At 40.0% G+C, this 14846-nt stretch overlaps 1 protein-coding gene across 5 annotated transcripts in view; it reads right to left on the bottom strand.

Moving 5' to 3' along the window:
• Nucleotides 1–14846, bottom strand: part of HERC1 (HECT and RLD domain containing E3 ubiquitin protein ligase family member 1) — a 3987333-nt gene that overhangs the window by 3071086 nt on the left and 901401 nt on the right. For all 5 annotated transcript variants that reach the window (XM_044077739.1, XM_044077741.1, XM_044077740.1 and 2 more), the window contains exon 16: nt 11795–11927. In XM_044077739.1, coding sequence (XP_043933674.1) covers nt 11795–11927 — 133 coding nt within the window. The remainder of the gene's footprint in view (nt 1–11794; nt 11928–14846) is intronic.

The raw sequence follows: 14846 nt of genomic DNA, 5'->3' as shown, positions 1-14846 counted from the left end.
TTTAGAAAGATCCAGAACTGGTCTCCATGAATCTTATTTCTTTGGCACTAGAAATATTCATGAATTAAAGCTTTCTTCTAGTTGAAGAAGAGGGGCCACTGTTATCACCGCCTTGAGACAGCAAGTGAATGACAGGAGTGATAAGAGGAGTTTGGTCTGGTGGATGAGGAGGAAACCTTTGAAAAGGACAGACAGAACCTATGTCTGAAACTATCTGTTGCAAAGACAGACTTTCTGGAAGGATTAAAGGTTTGTCAGGGTGGAAAGGGGGACGGAAATGTTAAGGATAGCCAAGCAGACTTATTACACTGTCTCTTGTTTGGGGGAGGTTCTTCGCTTCTTTTTGGAACCTTCCTGTCATTGCTTTATATTTGCTTACCAGCAGGCTGCTGTGTTTGCTTATTTTGCTTTTTGAAGAAGGTTGTAGGGATACCACAAAATCCTTGACAAACTTGGAGAAGTAAATCTGGGCATACTGAGAAAGTCATTAAATCAGTTTACCTCTCTTATCAAACTTTTTAAGGACCTCTGCAGTAGACTGTCCAAAACCAACTCTCTAAGTGAAAATTCCAAATTTCAGCTTTATCGTCCACAAGAAGGTTTTGAGCACAACAACAACCAAACCTCCTCATAACAGTTCCAGTGGCAGCATCCCTGGAAGTGGCATCAGAAGAATCATAATTACATTTCAAACAGTGGGTAACCACTTGAGAAATGGATGCCACTGTATTCCTCATCTTAACAAAAGACATAACGGTCTTGAAGGAACATCATGGGTGAGACATAGCAACACACTTGCAGTCCATTCTTCCATGATTATGAAAAGAAAGTATGTAGAAAGTCACAGCATAAGATGGTTGACTTAGCTTTATATTTTCCACATTATCTATACAGTCTGTGTATTTAAAATCTAACTTAGCAGTACCATACAGAGATGTTCTACAGAAAAGGAACTGTTACACCAAGTTTACACCAAGCCTTCAGTATAACCTTGTAATTCAAACAGTGATATATTAGCTGGGGGCTGAAAGTTCTACAGGCTGTAGTTATCAAAAAGTCGTGAAAATGGCCTTCAAACACACACCAAGTTGAACTCTAACATAATCCAAGAAGAACTGGAATGCACACAGCTGATTAAACATCCATGAGGATCTTCTAAAAAATGTTTGTTTCAAAAGTACACATACTAGTCTCAGACCAAAAACTCACAACTCACCATAACTTAAAATGGGCAGCCAAAACAAGAACAGAGATGCATTCACTCTTAAAGTGTTAAAAAGTCATAGCTTACTAAAACAAACTATAGAGCAAAAAGTGAAAAACACTTTACACTGTAATTTTACAAATACAAGGAAGTACAGTTGTGTACACTTACCATAAATGTAGCTGTTCGAGTGTACTCACTGTTGCAGTCATTACATTTGGGTTATCTGCTTGCAGGTAGCCAGCCTCAGTCGGCCCGATTAACAAAGTCTTGGGTCCTGTGTCGGTTGCTGCCCCTTCTTCCATGACGTCAGGGGTATAAAACATGCAGCCGACGCCATTACATCAGTTTTTCTTGCCCAGGATGTCAGGTGCCCCCGTAATGGGAAGCAATTAAATATAAAAGCAGAAAGATAGACCTCCAACAAAAAAGCAAATACACCAAAAAGGCTTTTAAGCATAGTAAAGGAAAGTAGAGGTATAGCCAAAAGAAGTTAGGGGGCTGGAGGGAAGGTAACTAGGAATGCAACAGTGAATACACTCGAACATCTACATTTATGGTAAGTGTACACTACTGTACTATGTTCTTCGTGTTTCACTGTTGCAGTCATTACATTTGGGTAGATTCCCAAAGCTATGGTTGGGAGGAGGAATTTAGATAGCATTAGGGCCAGATATAAGGCCCTGCAAGACTGCAGTGGCAGAGCCAGCTCTGGATTTAGAGAACATTGGCAAATTATAATGCTTGGTGAAAGTATGTACAGAACTCCAGGTAGCAGCTTCTAGGATGTCCCTGGTAGGTACGCCTCTGAGAAAGGCTGTAGAGGTAGATGTAGCCCTGGTGGAGTGAGGTTTGATGATCTGGGGGATAGGCTTTCCATGGTGTTTATAGCAGAAATGAATGCAATGGCTTATCCATTTAGAAATGGTTTGCTTTGAAACAGCCTTCCCCTCTGCCCCTGCAGCAAATGCCACCAGCAGTTGTTCAGATTTCCTTTGAAGTTTAGTCCTGTCCAAGTAGAATGTAAGCTGTCTGTGCACATCTAAGGAATGCAGTATCCGTTCCCCTTTATTCTGTGGATTGGGAAAGAAGGTTGGCAAATGAATGGACTGATTGAGCCACACTGGATACCACCTTGGGCATGAAGGATGGATTGGTTCTGAGGGACACCCTGTCCACATGAAAGATGATGAAAGGCTCCACTGCCATAAGGGCCTGTAATTCAGATACCCTTTTAGCTGAAGTGATTGCTAAAAGGAAAGCTGTTTTCCAAGAAATAAATTTTAAGTCTGCAGTAGCAGCTGGCTCGAAAGAAGGTAGAGTGAGTTTCTCCAAGACAAAATGAAGGTCCCAGGCTGGGGTTGGAGCTCTCCTGGGTGGTCTCAAATTTTTGGCCCCTCTGAGGAACTGCTTGAGCAGTGGATGAGAGAAGAGGGGTGGCTCTGTGTTATAATAAGCTGAAATGGCTGAGGCGTGGATTTTAATGGAGGAAAAAGACAGGCCCTTGTGAAGCATCTCAGTTAAGTATTCTAAAATCTGAGGTAAATAGGGCACTGTTGTGCTCATCCCCTGAGACTGGTTCCAAGGACAGAATCTTTTCCATTTTTCAGAATAAGATTTTCTAGTACTAGGCCTACTTGTCTCTAAAATGATATCCATCACAGGTTTGCTGAGGGATAGTAAAGGAGAGATTAAGTAATTAGTCAGGCTGCAAAGTTCAGTGTTTGAAGCGGAGGGTGCAGAATCTGGTTCTCTTGCTGAGGCAGCAGGGAAGGAGTATGAGGCAGGTGCCATGGAGTTAACCGTGACACACTGCGCAGGAGGGGGTACCAGTGTTGGCGCGGCAAGTCTGGAGCAATCAAAATCATCCTTGGTTTGTCCTGTTTGATTTTTAGTAGTACTTTGGACAGCAGAGGCAGAGGGGGGAAGGCATAGACTGATAGTTTTTTCCAGCTGAAGGACACAGCATCCACTTTCCAGGCTTGTTTGTGGGGAGTCCTTGAGCAAAATTTGTCCAATTGGTAGTTCTGGGGAGATTCAAGCAGGTCTATATCTGGGCTCCACCATTTGCTTGTCAACATGTTGAAAATCCTTGGTTCCAGTTTCCATTCGTGTGGGTCCATGAGGTTTCTGCTTAGTCCATCTGCCAGTGTATTTAATTTTCCTGGCAGGAATTGAGCTTGTAGGTGCACTTGGTAGCTCTAGGATGTGTTCCACAATGCCATGGCTAGTCTGCAGAGGGGTAAGAATGTGTACTCCCCTGCCTGTTTATGTACCACATAAAAGTGGTGTTGGCCATCTTTACCATTAGTTGTCCTGGAAGAATGTGGTCCCTGAAGGCTGTCAGAGCATTCTGTACAGCTAACATTTCTTTTTGATTGATATGCAGGTGCATTTGGCTTGGGTTCCATTTGGCCTGAATGCACTTCCCTGCCAGATGAGCCCCCCATGCATAGTCTGATGCGTCTGTTGTTAGGGTTTGGGCGGCAGGGGGTAGTGTGAAAGGTAGTCCCCTGTTTTGGTGGCAAACCTCTGCCCAACAAAGGAACTCTAGGCGTAGGCAAGGTACGATAGGAATCATTGTTTCCAGGTCTTGAGAATGTTGACACCATAGGCTTTTTAGATACCACTGTAGTTTCCTCATATGCAGTCTTGCATATGGAAATAGAAGAATGCAGGAGGTTATGAACCCCAAGGTTTGCAGTATTTGTCTTGCAGACAGCAGGGTTTTTGTGACCACTTCTTTGAAGTAGTTTGTCAAATGAATTTGCTTCTCTGGCGTGAGGTAAGCCATCTGGGAAGTTGTATTCAAGCTTGCTCCCAGGAATATAATTTGTTGACAGGGTACCAGGTGTGATTTCTTTTCATTTAAGGTGTACCCCAGACAAGTTAGAACCCTTTGTACAAAGGCCAGATGATTCAAAAGTATGTCCTGGCTTTCTGCCTGAATTAGACAATCATCCAGGTATGGGAATATTTGAATATTTCTTTGCCTGCAAGATGCAATAACTGGAGCTAGGCAGTTTGTGAATACCCTGGGCGCAGTAGATAAGCCAAAGGGCAGTGCACAGAACTGATAGTGCGTGTAGCCTGCTTTGAAGCACAGGTATCTTCTGCAAGATTCCCTGATTGGGATGTGCAGGTATGCTTCTTTTAAATCTAGTGTTGCCAACCAGGCATCTTTGCCTAGCATAGGAAGCAATTGGTGAAGAGTCAGCATCTTGAATTTTGGAATCTCCAAATAGGTGTTTAGAGTAGACAGATCCAGGAAGGACGCCATGAATTGTCTTTTCTGGGCACTAGGAAAAGTCTCAAGTAAAAACCTTGTCCCTTTTCCTCTTCTGGTACCAGCTGAATAGCCCAAATGCTTAAGAGAGAAAGTACTTATTTTTGGGCCTCTGCCCACTGATTTGGGGGTAGGTCCGGCCACCTGCTTGGTGTTGGCAATGTGTGGAAGTGAAATCTGTATCCCTGGGACACTATATTTAAAACTCATTTGTCCTGAGTAATGAGTTCCCAATTCTTTGCATGAAGAGCAATCTTTCCCCCAAAGGGGCAGTCAGTTGTAAGTGCTTGGAAATTTTAAAAGGGAGTAATTGAGACAGTTTACCATGGGGGGAGTCTTATTATTCCCAGATTTAGAAGTGGAGGCCCCCCCCACTGCTTAGTTCTGTGTGTCCCCTGGGACTGAAACCTGGGGTTTTTGCTGTGTCTGGGTTTGGCTTGAGAAGACCTGGAAGGGGCTGGAAAGGACCAATTCTTAGAGGGCCAGTGCCTACTAAATCTAGGAGGCTGAACTTCCTCAGCCTTGTTGTCAAACAGGCGGTCCTGATTTAAAGGAGCATCCAACAATTTAGATTTAACACGATCAGGCAAAGATTGCTCCTTGAGCCAAGCATGCCTTCTGAGCACAGACCCAGTAACAGCAGCCCTGCAAGAGGCCTCTAATGAATCAAAACCACAATGCAAAGTATGTTTTCCAACTTGTTCAACAGAATGCATTAAATCCTGTAATTCTTTATTTTCCACATAGTCAGGAATCAACATCATTTTCTGTTTAAGCAGTCAAATAACATGTTGCTGATACTTTAACATATGAAATTGGCAGTTTAAAGCCCTAATGGCCAAGGCTGCAGAAGTGTAACCTTCTTACCCCATCTATCCAGCACCCTGTAGTCTCTATCAGAAGGGGTAGGATTTTTAGCAGAAGAAGCCTTAATGCCCTTGGGCCCCTGTGAAATAGTCTCTGGATCTGCAACAGGATTTTTAAAAAGGAACTTGTGGGACTAAGGGACCCTGTAGTATCTGTCAGGTTTTCTAGGAGCAGGAAACAGGGAATCAGGAGCTGAACTAGATTCCGAAAAAGCATCATCAACAATGTCTTTTACAGGAGGTATAGCTAAAGGCCTATGCTGAGGTAGAAGGAAATCCCTAAGCCTCTTTTCTGAATCAGAAAAATCCTGGCTTTCCCAGTGGAAATGCTCCCTTAGAGTATGTAAGGTTTCCCCAAAAGAAAAATCCTCCACTGGGGAAGCAGAGGGAATGGAGTCCTCTGCATCAGAATCTTCATAAGTAGATAAGGGCAAACCCAGATCATCAGAAGAATCAGAAAAAAACAGAATCCTGATCATAAGATTCATAATCAACTTCAGTCCTAGGCCTCTTGGAAGGACAGGGGGGGGTTGGCTACCCCTGATTAGAGTTATTAGATCTTCAGCCATTCTGATAATTTGTTTTTTAGGCATAGAGGCCTGAGCATGTGGCCTGTGCGTCGTTTTTTTAGGCATAGATCGAGATTTAGGCCTAAGTAAAGAAGGAGGTGTCAGTTTAATATGCAAGTCCGTAGGCCTGAATACACCCTCAGAAGCCGGTGCCTGCACAGCAGCTCTGGACCCATCCAAGGTAGAGACAACCGCAGGTTCCATAGTTGAAGCATCTCACGGCATACCGGACTCCGAATGGGTCTCAGTAAAGGCCTGCGAATCAGAAGTAGTGGGTATCAGGGGCTGCAAAAGCGCCTCACTGAGTACCGGCGAACTGGTGACTGGCTTAGGAGAAGCGTCATCGGCAGTTTTGGACCTCGGCGGTCAGTCTCTATCTTTATTTTTGCATTTTTTCGGAATCCCGGTAGTCGAATGGCTAACCGACGACAATTCTGGATAATTAAACCAAGAGCCGAAATATTTAGTGGTGAGAAAATACAGACGATGGATAGTGCGCTGATTAAATAAAGCACAAAACCGGCAGCAAGGTACGTCGTGGTCAGGGCCTAGGCAAGGAACACAGTACGAATGAAAATCTTTATGAGGTATTTGCTTTCCACAAGTAATGCAATTATTAACTTTTACTGACATCGGTAAGGAGCAAGAAAAAGTTTCCCCAACGGGGTACTTAGCTTTAGTTGAAGACTTCGGTTCTGAAACTCGAAAACTAAAATTTCAGGAGTCGGCCGACCGGCACTTGCGAACTGCTTCTGCTTCGGGCACTGTACGGCAAGAAAGACTGATGTAATGGTGTCGGCTGCATGTTTTATACCCCTGATGACCTGATGTCATGGAAGAAGGGACAGCAACCGACGCAGGACCCAAGACTTTGTTAATCAGGCCAACTGAGGACAACCTGCCTGCAGATTACCCAAATGTAATGACTGCAGCAGTGAAACACGATGAACATCCTATGTCACAGAGGATCTTGAGCACTTAAATGAGTGATCTAGAAGATTTAGTGTGCAGCAAAGAAGCTCCAAAATAAACAGCATCAGTAACCTGACATCATCATCAACCCCCTTTTTTCTCATTTTCTACATGGGGTCATAGGATGATGTGCCAACTGTCTCCATCTCTCTCTCTATCGAATGCCACTCTCCTGCCTTCTTTGACATTCATGCCTAACAGCTGCAGGTCTTCTTTCCTTTCACTTTCTTCCTGTCTGTTCCAAATCTTCTTCAGTAAATTGTCTTCTGCTTTTTTGCACATGTGCCCAAACCACCATAATCTTATCTCTTTGCCATTTTCTGCAACCGGAGCTAATTTAGCTTCTGCTCTTATGTCCTCATTTCTTCATCTAACCCACAGTGTGCATCTTACCACCCATCTCAGGCACTTCATCTCCATCACCTTTAGCTTCCTCAACTGCTCTGCCTTTACTGTCCAGGTTTCCATGACATTCAGTAGTACTGGTTACACCCCAGTTTTGTATACCTTACTTGCTTATTTGGTATTCTTCTGTCATATACTACACTTGACGCACTATGCCAGTTGGCTGCAACCCATCTGATTTGAGCTTTGACCTCCTCATTCAGACTTCCCTTCTCCTCAACCACCCTACCCAGACATCTGAAGCTGTTAACCTATTCCACTAACTTGCCTATCTCAGCTTCTTCTGATTTCCACCATTTGCTGCCATTACAACCATCTTATCTGTACTCAATTTCAATCCTCCATGTGCTTTCAGTTTTCCATTCCATTCCCCTACCCTTTGCTAAAATTCTTGCTCAGAGTCTGCCTATAATGCCACATCGTCTGCATACAGCAACTTTATTAATTACTCCCCTTCGACTTTTTTGCTAATGTAGTCCATCACCAGTATGAACAGCAGTGGGCTCAGAGCTGAACCCTGGTGTACATACCCGTCTGTAAGACCGAACACTATTTGTAATTGAGTCATTGAGCCTTTGTACATAGCTTGCACCAATTCTACCAAGGCTTCTGGGACTTTGAACCACAGCAGGACTGCCCAAATCAGCTTTCTTGGGACCTTGTCATATGCTTTCTCCAGGTCAATGAATGTCCAATTAGACTCTTTACTCATCTCTAGCTTCTTCTCAACTATCTATCTCACTGCAAACATCAGGTTAGTTGTGCTGCATTCGATCGGAATCTGAACTGCTCAGCTCCCATCTTACTTTCTACTACTCTGCATATTAATTTATCAATCAAGCATCAGTAAATTTACAGAAGGCAACATTAGCAGAGATGCTCCTAAACTGGGGGAGCAGGCAGATCTGCAAATATTAAGTAGTCTAAAAAAGTTTTCAACAAGCTAGAAGAAATCTAAGCATTCCTCATGAAAGTTACACATTTCTAGAAGGCCAAATGGTTTAAATTTAAATTTAGACAGTTGTCAATCATATCTTTTGATTACTTTGGATGTCAAGGATTTATTCACTTCGATACCTAATGACACTGGTATGCAGTATATTAATGAACTATTAATTAAAGAGACCAATTTTTCCAAAGATAGAATCATATTGATAGATCAATTGTTAGAACTAGTATTATTCAATAACGCCTTTATGTTTGGTGGTATTAATTATTTACAGAAGTGGGGGGTTGCCATGGGCACCCCCTGCGCTAATACCTATGCCAATCTGGTAGTCTTGTGGTGGGAAAAGTTATACCTTTTCACGCATGAGAATTTCAAGCTCATTAAACTTTATAGGCGTTTTGTGGACGACGTCATAATAATTTGGGAAGGCACCCTGGAGTTATTTGAATCTTTCTTGCAACATTTGAATACTACTAGTACGTTCTTACGTTTTACGCATGAAATTTCTGACCAAGAAGTTCATTTCCTGGATGTCACTCTTAGGTTCACAAAGGAAGGCACTTTGGAATCCACTCTATACAGGAAACCAACTTGGAAGAACTCTATGCTATGTTTTGATAGCATGCATCCCCGGCATACCTTTCAAGCCATAGTCAAGAGTCAATTCACCAGGATTAGGAGATTATGCAGTAACATAGATGAATTGAACCAAGAAGCATGCTTCCTAGAGAAGTTATTTATTAGTAGAGGATACAATTCCACCATGGTCAGTAACATCAAATTTGAAATTTTGGGTGACATTATACCTATGAAAAAGGACAACATAACTATGAAGTGTAGAAGAAATGATACAAGACCTTATAGGAAAGAGGATGCCACCAGTAACCATTTAAGTTATATCACTACATATACTAGTGACATTAGAAAGATTCAGCAGGTTATTTACAACAACTGGCATATCCTAACTATAGATTCTTGCACTAAGAAATTTATTAGTAAGTGTCCCACTTTCACATATAAGAATAGTAGGAACCTGAAAAGAATTTTATGTGGTGATATACATATTAAAACAGAGGGAGATGATATCTCGACTTATAGCATTAACACCAAGGATTTTGGTACTTACCCATGTTATAGCTGTAACAGATGCAGATACATAGCCAAGACACAGTGTTCTAAACATCCTAACATTAATTATGTTTTTAAACCAAATTTCCGAGCAAGCTGCAATACTAGAAACTTGATATATTTAGCCACCTGTAATAAATGTGAGGTCTTCTATGTGGGGCTAATAAAGAGAAGACTACAGGAACGTATATACAATCATCTCTATGATATACGTAAAGCCACAGATAATAATGCGTTGGCTAAACATATTATGGAATTTTCTACTCATTCCTTTTCTTTTAGAGTTTTACAAATAGTGAAACAGAATGAAAGAGGGGGAGACAAAGAGAATTACTTGGCACTAATGGAGCTCAAATGGATATTCCGTTTGGGAGCACACATAGAGCCGGGTCTTAATAGTCAAGTGTCCATTAAACCCTTCTTAATATCTAGGAAGTAAATATTTAGGTTTTTGATACCTATGATAGATTTCATATGGTACAATTTAGTTTTAATGTTTGTAAGCACTGTTCATTCATTGCATGTTTTAAGTTTATTACTTATTATTATTTATTAGTATAGGTTTCATGCCTATATACATATTATAAATATATTTTTTGTTAGATTTATCTATCTTTATTATTTAATCAGATATGTAATTATTTACATGTTTATATTTCATAATATTTATATATACATATTTGATTCATGGATGGATTCACTATATACTATATATTCAGAACAATTGAGTTAAAGAGCAGTCATATAATACTACTTGAATTTACATGAAATCCATATGACATCCATTGATGTATTTCACTAAGTTCACGTATATACTTATAACATCATGCTCAACAATCATTGGCAAGTTTTATAAGTCACACAGTGATTTTTATTTTAAATATGACTAAATTGGCTAATACTACTTGTCATTATATATCAGAGAAGCACTTCATTTACCATTCGGTAAATTTTGATTTATATAAATTTATAAAATTTTTATTAATGAGCTTAATTTTCAATTAAGTGTTATTAATGTTTTAATTTATGCATACATTTTCATTTTATTTATTGGTTACAATAATACCATAGATATTTATATAAGAACACGTGCAGATGTTCTTTGAAAATATAAAAGTATATAGTAGCCCAAGATCTGAGTTCATAAATGCATTTAAATGGTTAAATGTTTTTAATGTTTTTAGCATAGTTTAAAGCTAATTGATTAATGAGCAGACTTTCCCGCCTTGAGCGGTTGTATATAATCTCTGAACAGGTCTATGTGATTTATCTGATGAAGCGTGGATGGACCACGCGAAAGCGCTCATTTTTTACTTCCAATAAACTATTTTGTATCCTGAGAATTGCCAATGTGTCTTGTTCCTGTTACAGCAGCTTTTCGTGATCATTGGATGTTTTTTATGTGGTTTGGTACTGTACTTCATCTACACAGACCTTTCTTGGGACCTTGTCATATGCTTTCTCCAGGTCAATGAATGTCCAATTAGACTCTTTACTCATCTCTAGCTTCTTCTCAACTATCTATCTCACTGCAAACATCAGGTTAGTTGTGCTGCATTCGATCGGAATCTGAACTGCTCAGCTCCCATCTTACTTTCTACTACTCTGCATATTAATTTATCAATCAAGCATCAGTAAATTTACAGAAGGCAACATTAGCAGAGATGCTCCTAAACTGGGGGAGCAGGCAGATCTGCAAATATTAAGTAGTCTAAAAAAGTTTTCAACAAGCTAGAAGAAATCTAAGCATTCCTCATGAAAGTTACACATTTCTAGAAGGCCAAATGGTTTGCCTGGGTTCAATAATGGACCCAAGACACTGGAAGCATTAGTGCCTAGGGTGGGGGACAAAATGGAAAGAACCTATGTCCAGCTCTCTTATCCCTGGTGTCATGGGTCAAAAAGATAAGATGCCACCTCAATCTGACATGTGGTGGCCACCATGTACCTCAATGGCGAGTGACAGATGTCTTGAACATAATGCACAGATACATGCACTCGACTCATTCACATCACTGTACATTGCTCAACTGGTTAGAGAATTTGGCTCCCTTGCACTCATCCAACTGAACGCTTGCTCCCCTGACATTTATGACTTGGCTAGCTATTAAAAAGTTTTGAGCAAGTCAGATGGCCCGCTCAGTGAAGGACTATATATGGGATTGTCTGTACAGAAGCTGCTGGTATCCACAAAGAAGGCTGAAAAGTACCAGAGGTAAAGGTGACTGTCAGCAGAGGTCCAATTTGAATCAGAAGGAAGCAATAAGTCACACATTTCCAAACCTTATTTAAATAAAAAATAACATTTAACATTTTTGATACTTGAAATGCAAGCTCAGACATTCAAACTTTCAGAAATCTGTTAAGCAACATCAGTCTGAATGTAGATAACTAAAACGTCATTCAGCTTAATACCTCGAAGTTTTTTTTTAACAGTTCCATTCCAAGAACTCTCCTTCAACAACACTGCAGAACGGGAAAATATCTCTGTCGCATGAGGAAGCAGCAGCTGGAGGTGTTTGTGTAAAAGAGCAACACTACAGGAATTCTGCATATAAAGGAAGAAATTTTATAAAAAAAAATGACATTAGATTTTAAAGCAAACAAAATATGATACGACTGATTTCTAGATCAAGCACAGACTTTTAAGGGTAATGCAAACCTCCAAAAGACAGCAGTAAAAGCACAAGTCTCCTAAATTACAAGTCTGGCCTCTACAGACCACATGTAAATATATAAGTGGTGTTTCTCTCTGGCCCACAAACATTTTTATGCAAGGTACATTTACTTTCTTTTTCCAGGCCAAGAAAAGCACACTAAACATTTACTAATATTCTTGCAAAATGTGGGAAATCAATTCAATAAGACACTGCCAGGAATTAGAGCAAATCTGCACCCACATTTTTTAGTTTGTACAAGGTCTAGAGTTACCGTTTTCTTGCATAAAATTTGCTCTTACTTACAATTTAATGCTTTAAATTTAACTAAAACTATACCAAATATTCAAGGAAGAAATCACACACGTTAATTTAATAAAATGTTGCAATGCAAAACAAAACGAATACTATTAAGCCTGATTTCCAAATGATAAATTTCAAGATTGGCTTAATGTTTCAATGGCTACATATGTGCAAATAGTGTTAATCAAACATCCTACCTTGAGTTAAAGCAGACAATTTTTCAATAGGGAAAAACAGAACATTTGTCATTTAACTTAATGAAACAGGGCTCTTGGCTGCTTTAAAAAATGATTACGCTCAAGGGAGCTGCAGTCTGTGATCCTGTTTAACTGCCCTAAATGGATGCTTAACTAACATACAGAAGCATGTTTTAACTTCAACGCAGACAATTTCAGGCAATCATTTTCAAGTACACAAAAATAATGGCACAGTGGAAAATGGAAACTGACAAAAAGAAATACTACTTCACTTCTCCCTTTATACAAAGGGTCTTAGAACTGTGACTCCGACCGTTTTTTATTGCTAATATTAATTCATTAACAGATCTACCTATTAGTTTTTTCATTAGATAGAGTTAACTATTCTGTTTTCATCATCATTTGTTCAAAGCTGAGTAAATGGACAGTGTCTAATATCACTAGATCTGGTGGTAGTGGCTTTTTCCACTCGATTATCCACCCTTTGCATGCCACAAAGAATGCTTGCTGATAATCAATTTTTCATCTCCCAGACTCTCCATTCTCAGCACAAACCACAAAAATAAATGCAAAGTACTTGCTTCAACAGCTTTTTTGCAATCATGGAGAAGGGTAAGACAGAAATTAGAAAATTGTGCTATTCACATTACAGATGCTACGGTGGGACTGCAAACTCTACTCTTTTCAACTATGATGGTACACCTGCTTGTTACCACAGGGGTAGATGGCTCACACAGTAACATTTAAAAGTTATCTGAGAGTTAGCAAGATGGGGTTCTTTGCCTCATTTCAAATCCCGCACATATACAACAAACTTTCTGATATAAACTGTATTTGGTAAAGAATGCTTTTTATGTTGCAACTACCACTAACAGCTGCGGCTAAATGAAGAGATAATTCTCCTGTCAACTTGAATGGTTGCTCCTTGTGAAAGTACTGCAGTTCTTGCAGTTGCTACACGTATAATTAACAAAGCAATTTATTCTTTATGGCTGCACTAATGTACATAGCTTTCCCTGATATAAATAAAAAAAGAATTTGTACTACTCTAGTTTAGGCAAAGGCAGAAACCGTTAAAGTCAGCAAAAGTTATCAATTTCAGTAAAATTCAGTTATTGGCCAACAATTACATTGCCTGAACACCAGCAAAGAAGAAATTTGGAAAAAAAGAAAGAGGAAAAGCAGCTAGAAAAAGAGAAGAAAGCTCTGTCTGGGAAGACTTTTGCAGATGTTAAGGAAAAGGCGGTGTAAGCTTTGTTTTTAATACAAGAGATAGCTTCCAGAAATTAAAAAACAAACAAATCACATACACTCAAGAGTGTTTAAACTAAGTGAGGCACTGGATGAACATATAAAGTCAAATTAAAAAAAAAAGACTGGAAAATATAAGCTTTAAGTAGTTATTCAGATAAATGAAGGACAGACTGGTCGAACATGACATTTCTCAAACTGTTTCAAAAAATAGTAGGGTTCAAGGAGACAGTGAAAAAAAGAAGTTATGTACTCACCATAACATTCCATCTGTGTTGTCTGTTTTTCATTCTTCCTCAACCTGTGGGTCTTAGATCTGACCCTTGGATCTGACTCGGCTGCTTTCCAAAGCTTAGGCTCCAAAGTTCGAGTGCCTTCCCTACCTATAATGCCACATTTCCCCAGATTACTGAGACTGAGTTTGCTGCTAACATAGTTCAGATTATATACAAACGTTGGTTCCTATAGGCATATCAGTCAGGTCTTTCACAGCTGTGGGCAGGGGAAGGGAGGGTGGGAAAGTTGCTGAAGAATGAAAACAGACAACACAGATAGAATGTTATGGTGAGTACATAACTTCTTTACTTGATGATGTCATTTTCATTCATTCCTCAACCTGCGGGATAGAGTCCCCAGCTACTGTAACCTTGGGCGGCCCCTCATGGAAGGATATTCCACAGCACTGCAGAACCAAAAGCAGCACTGGAGGTAATATCTAGCTTATAGTGTGAAACAAAAGTATGAGAGTTTGACCACAACGTTGCTGCACAAACATCATCAATAGAGACTGTAGACCAAAAAGCTTGGGATGTTGACATGAACCTGGCAGAAAGGGCTTTGAATTGTGTGGGGAAAGATATACCTTTAGATGTATATACAAAAGAGATGCAATCTCTTAACCATTTGGCTAACAGTCTTAGAAAATTACAGTTGTGTACACTTACCATAAATGTAGATGTTAGAGTGTATTCACTGTTGCAGTCATTACATTTGGGTAATCAGCTGGCAGGTTGCCCTCAGTCGGCCTGAATTCCAAAGTCTTGGGTCCTGCGTCGGTTG

Source organism: Protopterus annectens, chromosome 7.part0 (genome assembly GCF_019279795.1).
Source record: "Protopterus annectens isolate FY-2018-M chromosome 7.part0, PAN1.0, whole genome shotgun sequence".
NCBI classification, from domain to species: domain Eukaryota; kingdom Metazoa; phylum Chordata; order Ceratodontiformes; family Protopteridae; genus Protopterus; species Protopterus annectens.
Note: the sequence above shows the minus strand (reverse complement) of the source record. Positions and strands in the feature narration are given on the sequence as shown.